This window comes from Larimichthys crocea, chromosome XIII (genome assembly GCF_000972845.2).
Source record: "Larimichthys crocea isolate SSNF chromosome XIII, L_crocea_2.0, whole genome shotgun sequence".
NCBI lineage: Eukaryota > Metazoa > Chordata > Actinopteri > Sciaenidae > Larimichthys > Larimichthys crocea.
In genome coordinates, this window is record NC_040023.1 from 5,635,209 (window position 1) to 5,653,570 (window position 18,362).

Sequence of the window (18,362 nt, forward strand, 5' to 3'; positions counted from 1 at the left end):
TGGTCTTGTGTGTTGTGTAAAATCGTTATAATTAATGACACATAAGGAAAGAAAATAGCTTTTGAGTCCTTCAGGTTGCAGGAAATTGTTGTAATTAGCTCAAATCCACAGGAGCATCTGTGAGACTATAGTCATTACCTTCTCAACAAAAAAAAACAACAAGTTGTATGAGAGGTGATTAGTGCCACAACAAAAGCAAGAGGGTAAGATTAGAAGACAAATCTGCACTAACAACAAAGTCACATGTTTTGCATTGTTGTAGCATTTTGGAAGGTTTCGCTGCGAAATCATGATTGCAAATCTAAACACTTAGACCTTGTCGGACTATTGTCTAACAAAGAACACTGACATTACAAGTTCGAAAAATACATTATTTTACACAAACCATCATTCCCTTGTTATGCCAAGACATAAAAAGTCCCCAGGTAGACAGGCAGGTAAGGCCAGCCAAATGGATGGGCCGGCAACAAAACAGATACTGGACACAGATACTGGATTTGGTCTTTTTTTAATTATAAATATTAGAACATCTGAAGAGTGATGAATGCCATTGGAACTTTAGATTGTCTAAAATCTGAATGTATATATCCTAGCTTTTTCTCCATAGATACACATGGACAAAATAAAAATGATACAAAACACAATCAGAAAGAAAATGAATAAATAAATAAATAAATCTTCTGCAAAAATACAAATGCAGAATTAGGCCTATTTGTACACACACACATACACACAGAGTACTTATATATGTATATACATGCATAGATACCAGTGATGCGCAGGTCCATGTTTGATTGACCTGAACCGACTGACATTTTAAACTAACCCGCCCGAACTCGGACCGCAGCAAATAATTGTGAAATATTTTACCCAACCCGCTCCCTGACCCGCATTTTAAAAAGCAGTCTATACTCTTGATTAACTTCGTAGCGTCATCGTGCTACATAAAACTACTGGCATTACTGAGTTATTATATTAATTTAAAAGTAGCCTATCAAAATGCGGTTTCTTCGTGCCAGTTATTCAGCCAATAAAGTCTGTGTATTTCACAGAAAATTTTGTCTACTACATAAATTACAAAACTTTACTCGGCATCTTTATTTCAAACGACCCGACCGACCGCTGTCACACCGCAATGAGTTCAAGTTAATTTTTTGTCCTGTCTCGTCATTTCCTGTTTTATTTTAATACCTGTGGTATTTACCTGTCCTCTCGTTTCAGGTCACTTGCCCTTCCTCATGTGCCACCGGTCTGATTGTCTTCCCCGCCTTGATTGTTTCCACCTGTTCCCCATTACCTTGTGTATATATTGTCTGCGTCTCCCTTTGTCCTGTGCCGAAGTGTTTCGTCTCCTGTAGCGTGCACCAAAGCCCTTTTCCATAGCCCACAGTCACAGCATCTTAGCTCTAGTGTTCTTTTGTTTTCTACCTTGCAAGAGTGATTTTTTGTTGTACTTCCTAGTCTAGCCCTTTTGTTTCTTTGTATTTAGCCTAGTGTGTTTCCAGCCTCGTTTTTGAGCGCCTTAAGTTAATGTTTCATAGCCTTATGTTTTTCCTCGTTGAGAGTGATTTTGATTTTGTTAATCTTTAATAAGAGAGGTTTAGAGTTTTCCTTTGGAGTGATTTTTTTGTTTCCTCTAGTTTAGGCCTTTTTCATAGCCTCACTCAGTCGAGGATATTGTCGACCTGAATAAAACAGCTGTCTGCCAAACTCTGCAACCCGAATATCATTAAAAATATTGTTTGGTGACTTGTGACCGCACCCGCTCAATTTGGATCAACCAATGATAGAGACATACATGCACGTCCATTTTATGAAGATATTGTCCCTTTAAGGGCTCCACTTCCTGTCTGTCTTGTGGCATTAATCACTCCTCATACAGGGGTCTGTGTTTCCGGTTGGGGGGGATAATCCCACCTCCCTCCTCTTGCTCAGAAACAAATGTTTCATTCTGTCGTCTATCATGAACACTCAGTAAAAAAAAACACAGTGTTTATCTGATGTGCAGTGAACCTCTTTCCTCAGATGCTGATGTGAATGGATGGGATGACAGGAGGAGCATCTGCAGATGCAGAAATGAGAAACACGCACAAAGCATTGGCTGGAAAGGTAACTGTACTTTGATTTTTTTTTTTTTTTGCATGAGCTCTTTGCAGACTGATTTTTATTTCTGACGAGACATGAGGAAAGAGAAAGATAAAAAAAAAAAAGAGGTGATCATCTTGGATGTGTGGAGGAGGAGCAGCACAGGGATGGGAGCGAAATGAGATCTTTTAGGTTGTAGCTGCGTTTTCTTTTACCTGCCTGACGACGACGACGACTGCACGTTCATGGGTGGACCGGACTCAAAGAGGGACCAGTGTTAGGACTCTGCAGCACCACGGACAGCGACAATGACGCGGCTCCGCAGGAAGGCTCTTGTGGCACTTTTCCTCTTCACGCTCTTCATATTCGGGGCCATGATGGGACTCAGGACGCTGAAACCCAGCGACGGCTTCTCAGACCTGGCCCCCGGTATTGACTTCATCGGGGAGAGATCCGACAGGAGGAGGCTTGATGTGAAAGACGTGGCTGCGTCGCCGGGTCACTTCCACATGGGCAGCAGCGACACTAAAGTGGTTTTCACCAAATCAGACCGAGATTACAGCATATTTTATGACGTGCACATCTTCTACTACCTGTGGTACGGATCTCCCAGCATGGACAACAAGTACATTCACTGGGATCATGTGCTGGTGCCACACTGGGATCCCAAGATCGCAGCCAGTCATGCCCAAGGAAGGCACACACCTCCAGAAGACATTGCATCAAGTTTTTACCCTGAGCTTGGACCCTACAGCTCCAGGGACCCAAAGGTGCTGGAGTCACACATGGCCCAGATAGAAGCAGCTGCAGCAGGTAACAGTTCATTCAATTCATTCACTCTCATCTCTCTGCTTTATTGTCATTTTTGTGATTATTAAGTAAAACAACAAGATTATGCAAAACCCAGGATAAGATTGAATGTCAATACCTTTGGAATGAGCAACTTCTGGGTCCTGCATAATGTTGCAAAACCATTTCATGCATGTGAATCTGTTCTCCAACAAAACCGTGCTTTAACCTCCAACGTTGTTAAAACTTCCCACCCACACTGTGGCGTTGTAGGGGTGCTGGTGTTGTCCTGGTATCCTCCCGAGGTGGCAGACGACCACGGGGAGCCCACAGAGGACATGGTTCCTGCTGTCATGGACGCGGCCCACAGGCACAGCATCAAGGTAACTGGTGAGACAACCGGTATGTTTTTTCCTTTCTGATGATTTACTGAATGAATGTTAAAGCTGAGAACAACATGATGTCTTGTTATCGCCGGCTATGCGTTCACACGCCGCATCTGTAAATGTTCCAGTTTGATTTATTTGAGAATATCAGAAAGCTGCATGGATATGTGGTACAAGCAAACAAAAATCGTATTCTTAGACATGCAATCATCATTTGTTCATGTTGAAATGGAACATAGACGAACAGTAGCAGTATTCTGTGGAAATTATAACTAAATCAAACCTAATTATACTGAGATAAATAGACAATGTGAACTTTTCTGTCAGTTGTGTCACTTCATATTGGTATCAGATATGAGCCACTGCTTGGAAGAGACACAGTGGGTCATTAATGAGTCTTCAAGAAAGCCTGCAATGTGAACATAATGAGTAAGGATATTATAAAATGAAGATATTGCCAAGCGTTTATATTTAATCAGCGTATTTAGTGAGTGTTATAACTCGCTCCTGCAGAAAAACTGACTAAGTCCTGGAGTCTGAGGCTCTTTGTTCGCTCAGTTAAGACCTTTGCTACCAAGCATTCACCAAAAGTTGAACTCACAGTAAAAGATTTGATTCACTTCAATGGAAATTTTGCTCTTCAACGCTGGTGTTGACAAGTCCTTGAGACTGCATTTGGTCCAGTTAAATTTAAACTTTAACTTTGTTTAGCACCTTTTCATGCAAACACAAAGCCCAAAGTGCTTCAGAAAACAAAAAAGTCAAGTAAAGCAAGACCTAAAAACTAAAAGACTGTTGATGCTGAGACCAGGGCCACAAAGACTGAAGACTCCCTTTGTGTTTTTCTTGAGGTTCTAGGCATAACTATGAGCCCAGCTGCTAGGTGCATATTAAAAATACCATGCCAGTTGAGGAAAAAGTGTTGTGCCCTTTCTACAAAATGCACCAGGTCTTGCAGCTGCATTGCATTCTGGTCCAACGAGGCTCCAGACGGTGAAGAAATTAGTACCTACCCAGTGGGTCCCAGTGGCATCTTCAATTTCAACGCTCTGACCTAAAAAACCTGACATTTACAGTAATATGAACGTTGCAGAGAGATGAAAATGTTCCGCTCTCAGACGTCTTTCTCGCTGATTTTTAAAGACTTTGAAGAACTTCAGGGTAGATTTTCTCTTTCAGGCGCAGCACTCCGGATAACAAAGTCGTAAAGGGGTCAAAGCCATAAGATGCTGAAGGTGCTTGAGCCCAGCGGTGGCAAAACGAGCTGAGCGCAGACTGTAGATTCAGCATTAAGAGGACAGAAGAGCTTTCGCTCAGTTTACTTTCATGCTCCTTATATGGGAGTCTTAGCCTGAGAACTGGGTCTCTCTGTGTGTCTCTGTCGGACTTACACAACAGTGTGTATCTCACAGCTGACCTGAGGGCTAATGCGCCAGTGTTTCAGTGCACCAGAGCTGCCGCTGACAAAATACAGGCTGAAGTCTGTGTTTGTGAGCAGTCGTGTGTGCATTTCTTCAGTAAATGTCCTATATGCGTGCCTTGCATGTCATTTCATATAGTGCTTTTGACATGAGTTGAAGTTTTTCTGTCAATATACAAAAGCAAAATGAGCTGTGAAGAGGAATCCTAATCCCATCCAAACCAGACCACCGGTGTCACAGATATCAGGCGACAGGCTGCTCTAGTATACCCTGTCCACACTAATTAAGTGAAGATTGACCCCGTTTGCTCAGTGAAGTGTCGATTCAGCATGAACAAGAAGGGGGAGATTAAAACTTTGGTGATGCGGAAAATGACAAAAATCTCTCGTCACGACAACCCCTCTTTAAAACAAGCGAGCTTTCTTGTTTTAAAGCAACATAGTGTAACACAGTTTTAATAATTCTGTGCTATTTTGACGTGCAATCACTACCGAGTCTCACACCACCAACTATTTTACTGATTTTAATGAAATTGGTTCATATTTTATGTAGTTAATGTTAGCTCAGATTATTAGCTGCCCAGACTGTGAGCTCAGAACACTCGGGGAGTGTTAGTGTTTGTACCAGAGGCGTTTTGGACCACTGGGAAGAAGTAGAGGAGGTTTCTTAGGTCTGTGAGGTGGGAGAATGCTCATGGGAAGCTGAGCTGATGTCGTGCCAGAACCAGAGCCGGCCAAGTGGGTAATGTAACCATGCTCACAACCTCTGTGGACAGACCAAAGAGGACAGTGACAGAGGAAGCAGAAGAAGAAGACCAAGCAGAATCCGTCGTGCAAGAGTAAATCTGGGACTGAGTTTTAGTTGTTGTAGTTTCATGAAATAAAAGGCTGAAAGACAGACGCCGAGCTGAGCTTCTTGCTGTTGAAGGTACTCAATTTGCTAGTTTTTCACATAAGTAATATAATCATAACATATTTACATCAGTGGTATTGCACCTGGGGACAATGAATCACAAATATACCAATTTCTACACAGTGCTGCATAGATGAGATCTGAATACTTGAATGGACTGATCAAGCCTTTCTTCCTTTAACAGTCAACACACAAACGTGTACTCTTGCCAAGAAATATATATCGGATTGTCATTAACCATCAAGCCTGCATTAATGAATATTTTTATATGAGCGGTGGGCCATGACCATGTGTAATGTGGGAGGTGTTGTTTGTAGTGACAAAGGCACAGAGAATTGTCACCCAGTTATGCAGATCTTTTCAGCTCTATGCAGCTTTTCAGCATCCGTAGGCTCATTGTTTTGGTTTTCTGGCCCACATCTTTACTGTCTTGGTTCAGTTTTTACTCGTTTCCAGGAACAGCAGGCTCCAGGCTCTTAAAAAAAAAAAAACTCAGTGTACACTATGTGCCCAGCACCAAATGTCAGGAAGCTAAAATAAAGAAATACATGGCCTAAAATCTATTTATACAGCTTATTAAACACAAAAACTGTTTTGTTTCTCATTTTTAACATATTCTATTTGTGTTAGGGATACTGTCAATAAAATAAATTTACGTAGTCACCAGTGCGGATAAACACAAAATGCAGCTCTTTAGGAATAAAAACACCCTTTGTACAAAAGATTTAGAGGTAGCCTAACCAAATTGTGCTTACGTGTGATATCAAACTTACTGTAATTACCAGTTTCTGACTCCACACATGTCACGCGATCTTACGCAGTAACCACGACAGTTTACACTATAGCTAATTACGGCTGATTTATTTTAAACGTGTAGGAGGCTGAAGGGGAACGTATGATAGCCCTTAAAAGCTTTGTAATTATATATAATAATGGCACACATTTTCTGGTTGCCGTGAGAAAATATCCCTGTCTTGAGGAGGAGTACAAATTATTTTGTCTTTAATTTTTCCAGAGCAAAGCTAACTTAGTCGACATTAGACTTTGTGTCTGTCTTGTTCCTCTTGGTGTCTTTGGTCAAAGAATCACAGAGGAGAGAGAATGTGTTTGTGTGCAGTCATCTCAGGTCACATTGTTCAAGTTCAAGTTCAAGTCGGCTTTATTGTCAATACTGCAATATGTACAAGACATACAGAGAATTGAAATTACGTTTCTCTCTGTCCAAACAGTGTGAAGATGTAAAAATATATATAAAATAAAATATGAAATAAAAATAAAATAAAAATAAAAATGAAAATGAAAATATGAAAAATATATATATATACAATATATACAAGCTAAAAGACATCCGGGAATAGAAAAGTCTGGAGATATAAATAGTATGAACCATATAAGCAGAATTATCAATATAAATATAAGTATGGCAGTATGATATAAATATAAATAAAGCAGTATGGTAGAATTATAAATTGACAGAATTTCAGTATGAACAGGTCTATAAAAATGAAATATGTAAACAGGTGCATTGCAACATTGCAGGATTTTTCAGATATAATATGTCAGGCACACTTTCTGCCTGTCAAGACGTAAAGTTGCCTGGCACAGATTTTAAGACTTTGCTTTCATGCATCCGCAGTCTTGAATTTATCATCTCACTTTACATACTGTAATAAGCTGATTTAATGCAGCACATGATGATATAACGCCGCTTCAGGTCAGTGTTTGTCATCGATTGACGAAAAGCCAAACATTGGCAGGAGGCCCGCGGTGTGTAGGCCCCATGGCGCCTACACACCTGAGGCTTGGAAAGTAAATATGAGAGTCTGTCGGCATCGCACGGCGCGAGGAGATCTGAGCAAACAAAGTGCTTTTCATGCGCATCCGTTCGCTGTTTATTCAGCCAAACAGGAGCAGATTGAGCACCGTCTTACCTCGCTGGCCTTTCATGATTCCCAACCAGTCGAGGCGGATGACAAGCCCGAGCCCAGGCGTCAAACACTAACACGTTACCATGGAAACTGTTTAGGAAGACCTTGCAGCCTCTTTTGAAAGATGGAGTGGGCGTCGAGCGCTCGGCGTTTGTGGCTCGACAGCTCTGTCAGTGCTTCACTGTTTGCCGCTTAGCTGCAGTAGACCTTTTTTTTCCTTTGTGACTGAAGCAAACGAGCGCGCCATCGTTTTTTTTTTCCTGGATGACAGCGGGTATCCATCACACAGCTTTCAACTCCTGCCAGAGAACATAACACAATGTTCTCTGTGAAATCATGCTCGTACCTGCAGTTTTTTGGGTGATTTTCATGTTTTAATTTAGTTCCTGTAAAAGTATCTTCTGCGATTAACCAAAATTCACTATGAAACATTCAAATCTGAGTGTGTAGATACCCTTTGCAGCGTTAATTATTACTGAGAAGTATTTTTTTTTTTGAGACACTTCTACTTAGTGGAATAGATCATCCTGTGTTACCTGAATGTGTTCACAGATGAGATGACAATACAGGACAAGCCTCTGGGAATGGTGACCATCTGCTTCATTTGCTCTCCTCTTCTTCCTCCTCCTCCCTCTCAGCTCCATTTACAAGAAATCCTCAGCATCCTGCGGACTAAACTTAGGTTGTGTCTGCTCTTTTGTCTCCTTCTATCTTTATACCAGACGAACGGGATATTGTTTGCTTGCCTTTTTTTTTTTTTTTTACTTTGTTGACTGACGGCTCATGGACCACGGTGCCTCTCCAACGGGAGATTATTTTTATTCCGTTTGTGAGGCACAAACACAAACACAAACACAAGAATGCTCATTCAGTCTGGTTTCAATAAGTAGGAAAAGTCACAAAGGAAAAAAAGAATTACACGCAACAAAGCACCTCCAGAGTGAGCACAAAATAACACTGCTTTTTATAGCTTTGTTGAATTATCAGCGAGGTCCACACAACACTAATTACTAAATGTTGACTTCATACCGCCTGTCCATCAAAACAAATAATACAGTGGAATAATGAAGAACCGTGCACTCTGTTTAACCCCTTATTTTTCAGGTATGTGTGTATTTGTGTTGATTATTTTTTCTTAATAATCTGATTAATAATTTGCTAATATCCATGTTCACATGTGTTTTGCACAGGTGGCCTTTCACATACAGCCATACAAAGGACGGACGGACCAGAGCATGCATGACAACATCAAATACATCATCGACAAGTAAGTTGTTTGTCTTTGCTTCAACTTTCCTCTGCGCTCGATTTGTTTCATTTCATTGACCACAGAGTCGAGCTCTGCTCTCCATATCGGTGGCTGCTGACGCTAGAAGTCTGGCGATCCGATGAAACACGAAGTCTGATAAGGGAAGATGAGGAAGGAGGTTGTTAAATATAGATGTCTCCCCTGTGATCCCGCTGTAATGGATCAGCAGGTACCTTTTGCTCTGACTTCTACCAGTCTAAATGTGTGTCAGAAGAAGCCTGACCCTTTGCATGCCTCAGAAATACAGCTTTTTCTATAACTAACACAACATAACATGCTTAAAATATATAGAAAATGTGTTCCCTTTAAGGGAGAGACATGGGGAAAGGCTGTGAGGCTAATAGGATAGTGTTTCATCTAATAAGATATTCAGTAGTAGTCTGATTAAAAAAAGAAGCCCATGATCTCACACTGTGACTAGGAACAAGAATAAAGAGGATCAGTGATGTTTATAATGATGCAAGACTGGAGTCAAATCAAAGCCCCGACTAGAGTGCTTTGAGTTGAAACTGGACTTTATGTTTGCTGCCAATATTTTCAGAAACCCACTGAGCTGACCATCTGTATGAAATGAAACCAAAACCGGAGAGACGGAAAAAGAGATGATGGTGTCGGGCGAAGCATAAATATTTTCTGAACGTCTGACACAAACTCAAGCCTGTGAAATCTTTGTTGTATTAAAGGCGCAATGTGTGACGTTTGAGCGTCGTTCAGTTTGAAATGGTAGAATTACAATCAAACAAACAAGACGAGACAAGACGAGACAAGAAGAATGGAAGTTTAAACCTCTAGCATGTACATTACTGTGCTCATTTATAATGGTAATGTTGCCTTTTACTACAGTTAATATCAGTTTAGACATATGGCTACTTTCCTTAAAAGCTACACTAATCAATATATTTATATTAGCAATGATGTCTAATCGGAAAGGTGGTTCTCATAGTGGAAACCAACCTGACTCTGCAGGGCCCCTCAGCTTTATAGAGCATTTTAGAACCTTTAAGCTCATTGTTTTGGTTTTTAAGGCCTTCAAATTTACTGTTTGAGTTCGGTGTCACCATGTGCATCAACCTCGTTTCCAATCGCAACAGGAAACTGCTGCAAGATGGCTGTGGCCTAACGTTGGTCATCCAGTAATGAGGGTCACTGGTTAGCTGCCCAAGTCCAACCGACATGTTCCTGAGCAAAATACAGAACTGTATGGGTGGGGTTAGTATCATTGTGTGCACTTTGGATAGGAAGCAGTATATCGCTCCTAATGAGCAGTCGGCACCTTGTGTGACAGCCTTCAGTGTATGAATGGATGTGTAAATGGATGATTGTGACAAGTGTTGTAAAAGTGCTTTGAGTGGTTGGTCGACTACAACCACTCAAAGCACACCAAACAGTATCCAGACAAAGTAAGAGAGAAAAAAGCCAGATATGCTGCCCCGGAGCAAAACAACAACAACAAAAAAGAGTGTGGCAGGCAGCAATGCCAATTACAGCCATTAGAATCACAACAAGTCTACATATAGTACTGTTTTAAAACATTGCACATGTTGTAACAGCTTGAAATTCTCTGCTTTTGTTCTTATTCTTCCCAGGTATGGAAAGCATGGCGCCTTCTACAGATTCAGGTCCAGCACAGGGCGAGTCCTGCCTCTGTTTTATGTCTATGACTCCTACTTGATGCCACCAGAGTCCTGGGCAGAGCTCCTGACAACCAAAGGCTCCCACAGCATCAGAGGCACGCCTTACGATGGCGTCTTTGTCGCCCTCATTGTTGAAGAGCGCCACAAACATGAAATCCATGCTAGTGGGTTTGATGGCATCTACACCTACTTTGCCTCTAACGGCTTCTCCTTTGGCTCGTCCCACCAGAACTGGAAAGCCATCAAGACCTTCTGCGATGCAAATAATCTGCTATTTATTCCCAGTGTTGGTCCAGGGTACGTGGACACAGCTGTTCGGCCATGGAACAACCACAACACCAGGAATCGGGTTAACGGACGTTACTACGAGACATCTTTGCAGGCAGCTTTGTCTGTCAGACCAGAAATCGTCACCATTACCTCCTTTAACCAATGGCACGAAGGCACGCAGATAGAGAAAGCTGTACCCAAGAAAACTGTGACCCGTTTGTACCTAGACTACCAGCCCAACCAACCAGACCACTACTTAGAGCTCACTCGCCAATGGGCGGAGAACTTCAACAAGGAGAAGGACAAGTGGTTGATGTGAGAAAGGCTTTATTTCTTTGGTAGATGCCCTGAGCATGACCAGAAATGACATTAAGTCAGCGCTGTTAAAAGACGACCCCTTTACGTTCACCTGATTTTCTCCAACTCTGAGCACTTCTGATCAGATTACCCCAAAAATGTTCACTCTACCCTTACTGTTTTTAATCACTAACATTTTTTGTACAGGTTAATATGTCACTGATGTGTTGAAGCTACAAGGTCACAATGACGGACAGCCAATCATTGTTTCCCGATAACAACTCTGTTCTGTATCATCGAGAAAATATGGCAATGTATAGTAACTCTGCTCTGTAGGAGTTTTTTTTCTTTTCTTATTTTCTTATGATGAAAGACTTTTTTCCTGTATTTCTTCAAAGACAAATTAAAATTTGTGTCTGTTTACTGTTGGTGGCTGGTTTCACTGTGCAAAAAAAAAAAGGTTAGAAATGATCAAAGAAGTCTAAGGGGAGCCTGGGTTTGTAGGAATGTGGCACTTCAGTCAATGCCTTCAGACAGTCTCGTTTTGAAGCTGTATTTTCTTTGTAGGTGGTGAAATCATCACTGTGGGGAGAAAAGAAAAGATATGAAAAAGAGAGAGTTCAAACCGCTCAAAGCTGCTTCAGCTGGCCTAAATTGTGGGTGTGTTGAAGTTTTAAATCGCAATGGGTTAGAGTTAGGCTGGTTCTTTTGCCATTCAGTGCTTAAAACAAATACTTTACTAAACAGAGAAACATAGGTAATCTATACAAACCTCTTCAGTGATTAGAAGGATAATTCTGGTGCAACTTGAGTTGCTTTCATAGTTTTGGCCATCACTGATGTTAGTCATAGAAGAAGCTGAGATTTGGGTAAATGGTGACATTGCTACAGCAAAGTCCAACAAGTCAATAGTCAGATGATCCATCAGCTTCCAATAGTTAAGCCAGATGAACTAAACCACTTCATTTGGATGTAAAAAACAACAGTAAGTACATCCAAAATGATTATGTGCACGCTTGACTATAGTAAGTATGGTCAAATGTGGAAGTCAGCCTGTAAACTGTGATAGGGAGATGTGAAGCATGGTGAAATGATGAGAGTAATACCCTTGCGGACACTTACTGGGGACAATCATGCATACAGAAACATGGATAAAATATGTTATAAGGAATAAAAAAGTGTTTCAGATTTAACAAAGTCAAAACGTGTTTCCGCCCGGTTTCGAACCGGGGACCTTTCGCGTGTGAGGCGAACGTGATAACCACTACACTACGGAAACTGCTGTACCACCCCGCCCCCGTGACGGTCCATATCTCTACCATATATAAATGTACATTATTCCTGTATGATTTAATGTTGTAAATGTTTCTAATGCCACCTGAAGTGTAAACACCTGTTGTAAGGCTATTGAGGCCACTTGCTATTCATTGTCTACGGTGGTTCTTTGTAGGATGTAATATATTTTTGGCCACAATTTGGATTTTGGTGGCGCTGTTTCCCACCATTTTCACTCTGCTGGCATATTGTGACCTTTGCTACTTATGTGTAAAGTTATTTGTAACTAATGGTAACAGAGAGGAGAAAAAATATCAAATTTAATTAACTGTAACAAAAAGTTACACTGTAGCTAAGAATCACCCAGTAACCTTTCATACAGTTATTAGGACTCTCCGCAGTGACATTATTGTTATTAAATTTGATAAATATTGTGACTACCAAGTAGTTTTCTTTGGTCAGTAGGCAATCACTTTCCTCTGCCTCTGTTCCATAGGAAAGGAGGCTTACACATTTTTCAATTTCATACTGCTGACTTCTTTCCCCACAACAGATACGTCCTGTGATTTTCAGGCTGATATCATTATATTTGACCATTTAAAACAGGAGGAATGCATCCTGACAGCTTCGAGTATGACCGTCAGATACTGTTCCCCCTCTGTTGCTCACACATTTTTCAAATTCATACCGCTGACTTCTTTCCCCCACAACAGATAAGTCCTGTGATCTTCACTGACATTTTTTGCAGCAACCCCTGCGTTGCAGACTGCCGTTGCAGAAATGCATGACCTCCACTGAAATGAATGAAAATTATTGTGTTTATCATGGCTTTTATGTACTAAATTAACTATTCTTAGTTGTGTAAGAGTCATGTTTTTATCATAGTTGGTTGGCCCCCAAATTTCTATCTGCTTGTTTGTTGTGAGCCTGGTTACATTGCTTGGCTCCAGTTCTGGCACGACATTCACCCATGACCCAGGCTTGAAAACCTCCTCTTCCCTGTGGTCTAAATACCTGTAATAGTACAAACACTACCACTGCCCCAATGCTGTAGTTAGAGGCATGTGAAACACTACCACTGCCCCAATGCTGTAGTTAGAGGCATGTGTTAATGAAGATCCACAGCTTTGTAATATGAGGGAAGGAAAAGAGGAAGCCAAAGGGGTTACTGTGAGTTTGTCATCTCTTGGTTTTCTATTTAGGCTGTCCAAGCAATCCTTTTACTAATAAAAGCTTCTGCTTTAAGAGTTTCCAATGGTTGAGTTGGGTTATGTTCCCTGTCCTATGTTTAAAAGAAATAAAAGGACAGAGGTCTTCGGGCACTTCGTGAAAGTACTTCAGTGCAGTGAACTGAAGCAAATAAAAGGTTCAAGAGTTCATATGTACCAACTGTACTTGGTGGTAACACCCCACCAACACCTAGACATTTCAAGCATTTCTAATCAGAATGCATCATCCTAAATTTAGGAGCCTCTGGAGCAGCCTTCAGTGTGTAGACCTGACTTTAGTTGGGTGATGAGAGGCGACATGTATCCTGTGTAATTCACCAGTGAAGCCTGAGTAGGTCCCGCCATGCCAGGCAGTTGGAAGTGGAACACAGCAGGCGTAGTGAGCCAGTATCCTGGCTTCAGCCCTCATGTGAATGAGAAATCACTGGAGCAAAGCTGATCCCTCAGGACACTCTAATGCTACGCTTTAATGGCTCTGCCCACATACAGTCTGTGCCCATGAAAATGACTTGTTAATACCTGGCACCGCACTTACAAATGTCAGGCCTCACAGCAGCTAATCATCGCTGGACTTCAGTTTGGAAAATGCAGGCACAAAGTGTTTCTCTCAAAATCTTTCCTTGGAAAAGCCTCTTAACAGAATTTAGACGCTTGAGACCTCCCTGAATCTTGGGCAATAAAATACTACAACTGCCACTGCAAGTACTTCTAATGTTTGTGTCTCAACTACAATATTAACTACTGCTCCTACTGTTGCCACTTTATTTCTGCCTAGTGCTGGGGTATAAACTGTTAATTTTGCCCTGACAGTGATATGGCTCTTGGTCTAGACTAAAAATTGATCAACAACTATTTGATGGATCGCCATGAAATTTGGTGCAGACATCCTTGGTTCTGCAGCGCCATCATTAGGTCAAATGTTTTTGTCCAACACTGCAAAACCACCAGAGCAGGGGCGTCCCTTTCTACCTTTGAAAACCTCCTGAAAACCCAGCTCTTCAGAGAATACCTCCTCTTCTGGCACTACCAACAACTATCCCCCTCCTTGAACTGTCACTTCTATGTGAGTAGTACTTATTGTTGCACTTTACCTTGAAGCGTCAGCTAAATGGAAATGCGGAATACGGTATATAAAGTACACATTCCCAGAGGAACCTAGATTTTTTCATTAGAAATCACAGTAAAGGTCACCTACCTATGTAAACAAACTTGTAACCTGTTTAAGAACCGGTGTATGGCTCAACTATCAGTTAATTTACTTTTGATAATTTGATCAAAACTTCTATTTTCAAGGTCAAAACAGAACTTTGTTGGGTTTTTTTTTTATCCAGCTGCAGCTGTCAACACAGGAAACTGAACAGACTGTGTTGGGCAGCTGCGTAGTGGAAGAAATGCTGCTCATGTTTGCAGCAGTATCACCATCTGTCACACAGATTCTGAACAAGATATCAAGGACAGGTAAGGATTTTGCAATTAGAAAGTAATGTGGAAGCAAAATAATGACCAATATGATTGTTCCTCTCTCTGCATAAATGAGCAACGAGATGTCACCCCACTTTAGACGAATAATGAGAGATGAATAATGCATTATTTTTTCAGTAATTTCCCTAACACCTCAGCTGCCGTTTTAACCTGCTCTGGGGATGAAGTAAAGGATACAATGATTATTTCAGTCATTCCTTCTTAATATTACAACTATTATCAGACGTTAAACATGTTTACATTCTAATGAAACCTGTGTACACACATGAGGAAAAGAGGATGAAGCAAGCTTGTTTATATGGCTCCATATGTTTCAGACAGTTAAGAAACATCAATTAAACTGCTACAACACAGGCCTTTAATCAGAGAAATCACAATACCCGTATAGAAACAAACTGTATTACTTTGTATGTGTACACACTTGCACATAGTCCCAGTGTCAGATATTTTTAAAGCTAAATGAATTATATTACATCATTTTAAACTAAGATCAATATTTCTAATGTATTTTATCATGTTTATTGATTGGCACATGATGGATTGTAATGGATCAATTCACTGTGATCGTCAATAAAACCACAGCAAAGAGAATTTGGTGTAATGCAGGGAGCTTGCAGAGAAGAGTCACTGCTGCTTGTAGCTGACACATGGATAAAATATGTTATAAGGAATAAAAAAGTGTTTCAGATTCAACAAAGAGAAAACGTGTTTCCGCCCGGTTTCGAACCGGGGACCTTTCGCGTGTGAGGCGAACGTGATAACCACTACACTACGGAAACCGATGCATTAATACGCCCCCTAATGGTTAATATCTCTACACGTATATATGAACACGTATTGTGTGAGTTGTCTGTTGTAAGGCTATTTATTTATTTTGTCTAGATAGAAGAAGACAGCTTTCTACAAAAAAACCAAAAAACATAATGTACTCTTTCACCAAAATCAGTTAGTTGTTAGGAAAAAGTTGCACAATGTTGCTTTAACAGACCTGAGTCTGCACCATTACATTACATTTCTCTATAAACATGTTATCCACCTCAATCTGAACTCATAGGACTCGATACTAGTCTTTCTAGTTTGAATCTCTCTCCATAGAAACTCATGGTAAAGCAGCACCATCTGCAGGCTTTGATGAGCTGTAAAAAAACAGAGGATTGCATGTTGAAAATGTTGGATTTTAACCACTGTAAGAGGCCAATACTGAATTATGTCTTGCCCCAATATTATTATTAATATATGCATTATTTATATGGAAATTATGTGACTATTTATAGTGGTGAAAAGTTAGGTATAATGAGCATGACCACTGTTGAATACAAGAGCCCCATCTGCTGGAGTTTAAAAGCCTGCCTGCAAACGCTTGAATGCTGGGTTTAAAAAGGGAGGACAAGTGCTACTGTCTTCATTATAACACAGAGTACAGGTTTCTAAATCACCGCTGAGCAAATCAATGTCCTAAGCAGTATCTAAGTTAAACCAGTTAACATATACAGCTTCAAAGAAATGGGAAAAAGCTGGTTTTGAATACATCAGCTCCTCTGTATTAACTGTCAAACTAATACTTTGTCTTCTGTATTTGTCACAGTTGAGTTATTAATATCCTGGCTTAAAGTAAAAGGTTGTTTACAGTAAAGCTGTTGACAGCTCTCATGTCAAACCATCATCACTATAATGATAGCATGCATCAGGCCCTGAGATGATCAGATTACTACACACTGCTGACAGAGGTTTCAGCAGCAGCCATGTCTACTTGTAACTACAACATGAAACCACAAGTTGCAGTTTGTTGTTCAGTCTTTCAAATTCAGTTTTACGATGTGCAGACATTATCAAAACAAGCTTAATCAGTAGTTTACACTTGAGACAGATACTTTGTATAACAGAGATTACGCTTGTGCACAGATGCCTGCACGGTATCTGGATAATGACGCAGAGATATGATTCAATATACAAGATGAGAGTTTCAACAAGCACATGCATGACCCAACAACATTGTTATCATGTAATATCCTGCTTTATTTTCCTTTCATATCTAATTCCTAGTAACAACGCGAGTGATTGTAAGGTTCAGAGTGGATGGTAGGAACATCAGGACATAGGACAAACAAAAAGATATTATTAAAAGAACAGTTTAATATTTTGGGAGATACACTCAAATACACTTTCTTGCCATGAGTTAGATGAGAAGATTGATACCACACTCGTATATGTTTGTTCAACATGAAGTTGGAGCCAGGAGACGATTATCTTAGCTTAGCATAAGCGGGCAACCAGCAGACTATAGGAAGTCACTCCCATGCTCCCATACATCATAAACTCAGTTTACTTTAGATTGCATTGATTTAAATGAATGGAATATGTTTGCGGTGTTATAATATCTACAAATACAAAAACTGCAGTTCCTCAAACGTCCACTTGAGGCTGGCTACAGAACGAGTCAATCTCCATAAGTCCCCATATTCAAATGTCCAACTTCACAGCAGAAATAAACATGTTTACAGCCTGGTACAAAAAACAGTTTTGGTCTCTATAGCTAATTTCCCCGTTCATGACAACTGTACTGAGGGTGAATTTCTCTATAACTCACCTGTTCAAATTATATTAAGGCCTACAGTTATGCAGAATTATAACAGTGTTGGTGCTTTGAGTGACACAGAATGCAGAATTATAACAGTGTTGGTGCTTTGAGTGACACAGAAGTGCTGTTACAGATGGCTTTTTTGAACACCCAGACGTCTTTCAGTCCGCCTCAGGTCCGCCGATGATCCACATTTTTGCAGATTTTTAGATTAGCTCGAGGCCGAAGAGGCAGGAGTGCCAACATGGCTCGAGCCAGAGATTTTGAGCTTCAACGGCTTCAACGGCTCTTCTATGGGTGACATCATCCTTAGCCACAGTCACACACACAACACAGGCACATTCAGTTTCAGGGCAGTTCACAAATGTAAAAGTGTAAAGTCAGATTCCCTCAGAGACTATCGCTGGCAGGTTTTCAGTGACATTTTTAGAGGAGTGTAAATCAGACAGAATATTTGAGGAGCAGTGTGACTCTAGCGATTCTCAAACTGTATTTTTCAGTCAGTACCAGAAAGAAAAGTCTATTTGTGGATTCTCTTGCATGGAGGCCAGGTGAGACAGTCGCCTGTCTACCATCACTGTAAGACAACGACAGAATGCTTATTGATTCTTTCACGCTTCCACAGATTTGTTGCAGATCTGACTTTGGATTTTGTTTTGTTTTTTAAGTCTGAGACCTTCGGCAGAGACGCTCCAGTTGTCTTGGTGTAATCTGTTTTATCTTGACAGTTTTACTATTGGATGGATTGCTGTAAAGTTCTGTCCAAA

General features: G+C 40.7%; 1 protein-coding gene and 2 non-coding genes across 3 annotated transcripts; 1 reads left to right on the forward strand and 2 right to left on the reverse strand.

Moving 5' to 3' along the window:
* The first annotated feature begins 2,180 nt into the window (after positions 1–2,180).
* Positions 2,181–11,454, forward strand: maneal (mannosidase endo-alpha like). The gene is made up of 4 exons (XM_019268105.2): positions 2,181–2,898; positions 3,148–3,257; positions 8,712–8,788; positions 10,417–11,454. Exons 1-4 carry the CDS (start codon positions 2,394–2,396, stop codon positions 11,051–11,053), a joined length of 1,329 nt encoding a protein of 442 aa, XP_019123650.1. The 5' UTR covers positions 2,181–2,393; the 3' UTR covers positions 11,054–11,454.
* A 783-nt stretch (positions 11,455–12,237) lies between these two features.
* Positions 12,238–12,310, reverse strand: trnav-cac (transfer RNA valine (anticodon CAC)). Its single transcript has one exon. It is a non-coding gene; the product is annotated as a tRNA-Val (tRNA).
* Positions 12,311–15,723: 3,413 nt separating this feature from the next.
* trnav-cac (transfer RNA valine (anticodon CAC)) lies at positions 15,724–15,796 on the reverse strand. Its single transcript has one exon. It is a non-coding gene; the product is annotated as a tRNA-Val (tRNA).
* Positions 15,797–18,362: the final 2,566 nt, after the last annotated feature.

What these genes read in the sequence shown, in the direction of transcription:
- maneal (XM_019268105.2), top strand. Translation starts at nt 2,394, where the DNA reads ATGACGCGGCTCCGCAGGAAGGCTCTTGTGGCACTTTTCCTCTTCACG. An exon ending in GATAGAAGCAGCTGCAGCAG is followed by an intron (nt 2,899 to 3,147) that starts GTAACAGTTCAT and finishes GTGGCGTTGTAG; the next exon opens with GGGTGCTGGTGTTGTCCTGG. An exon ending in ATCAAATACATCATCGACAA is followed by an intron (nt 8,789 to 10,416) that starts GTAAGTTGTTTG and finishes TATTCTTCCCAG; the next exon opens with GTATGGAAAGCATGGCGCCT.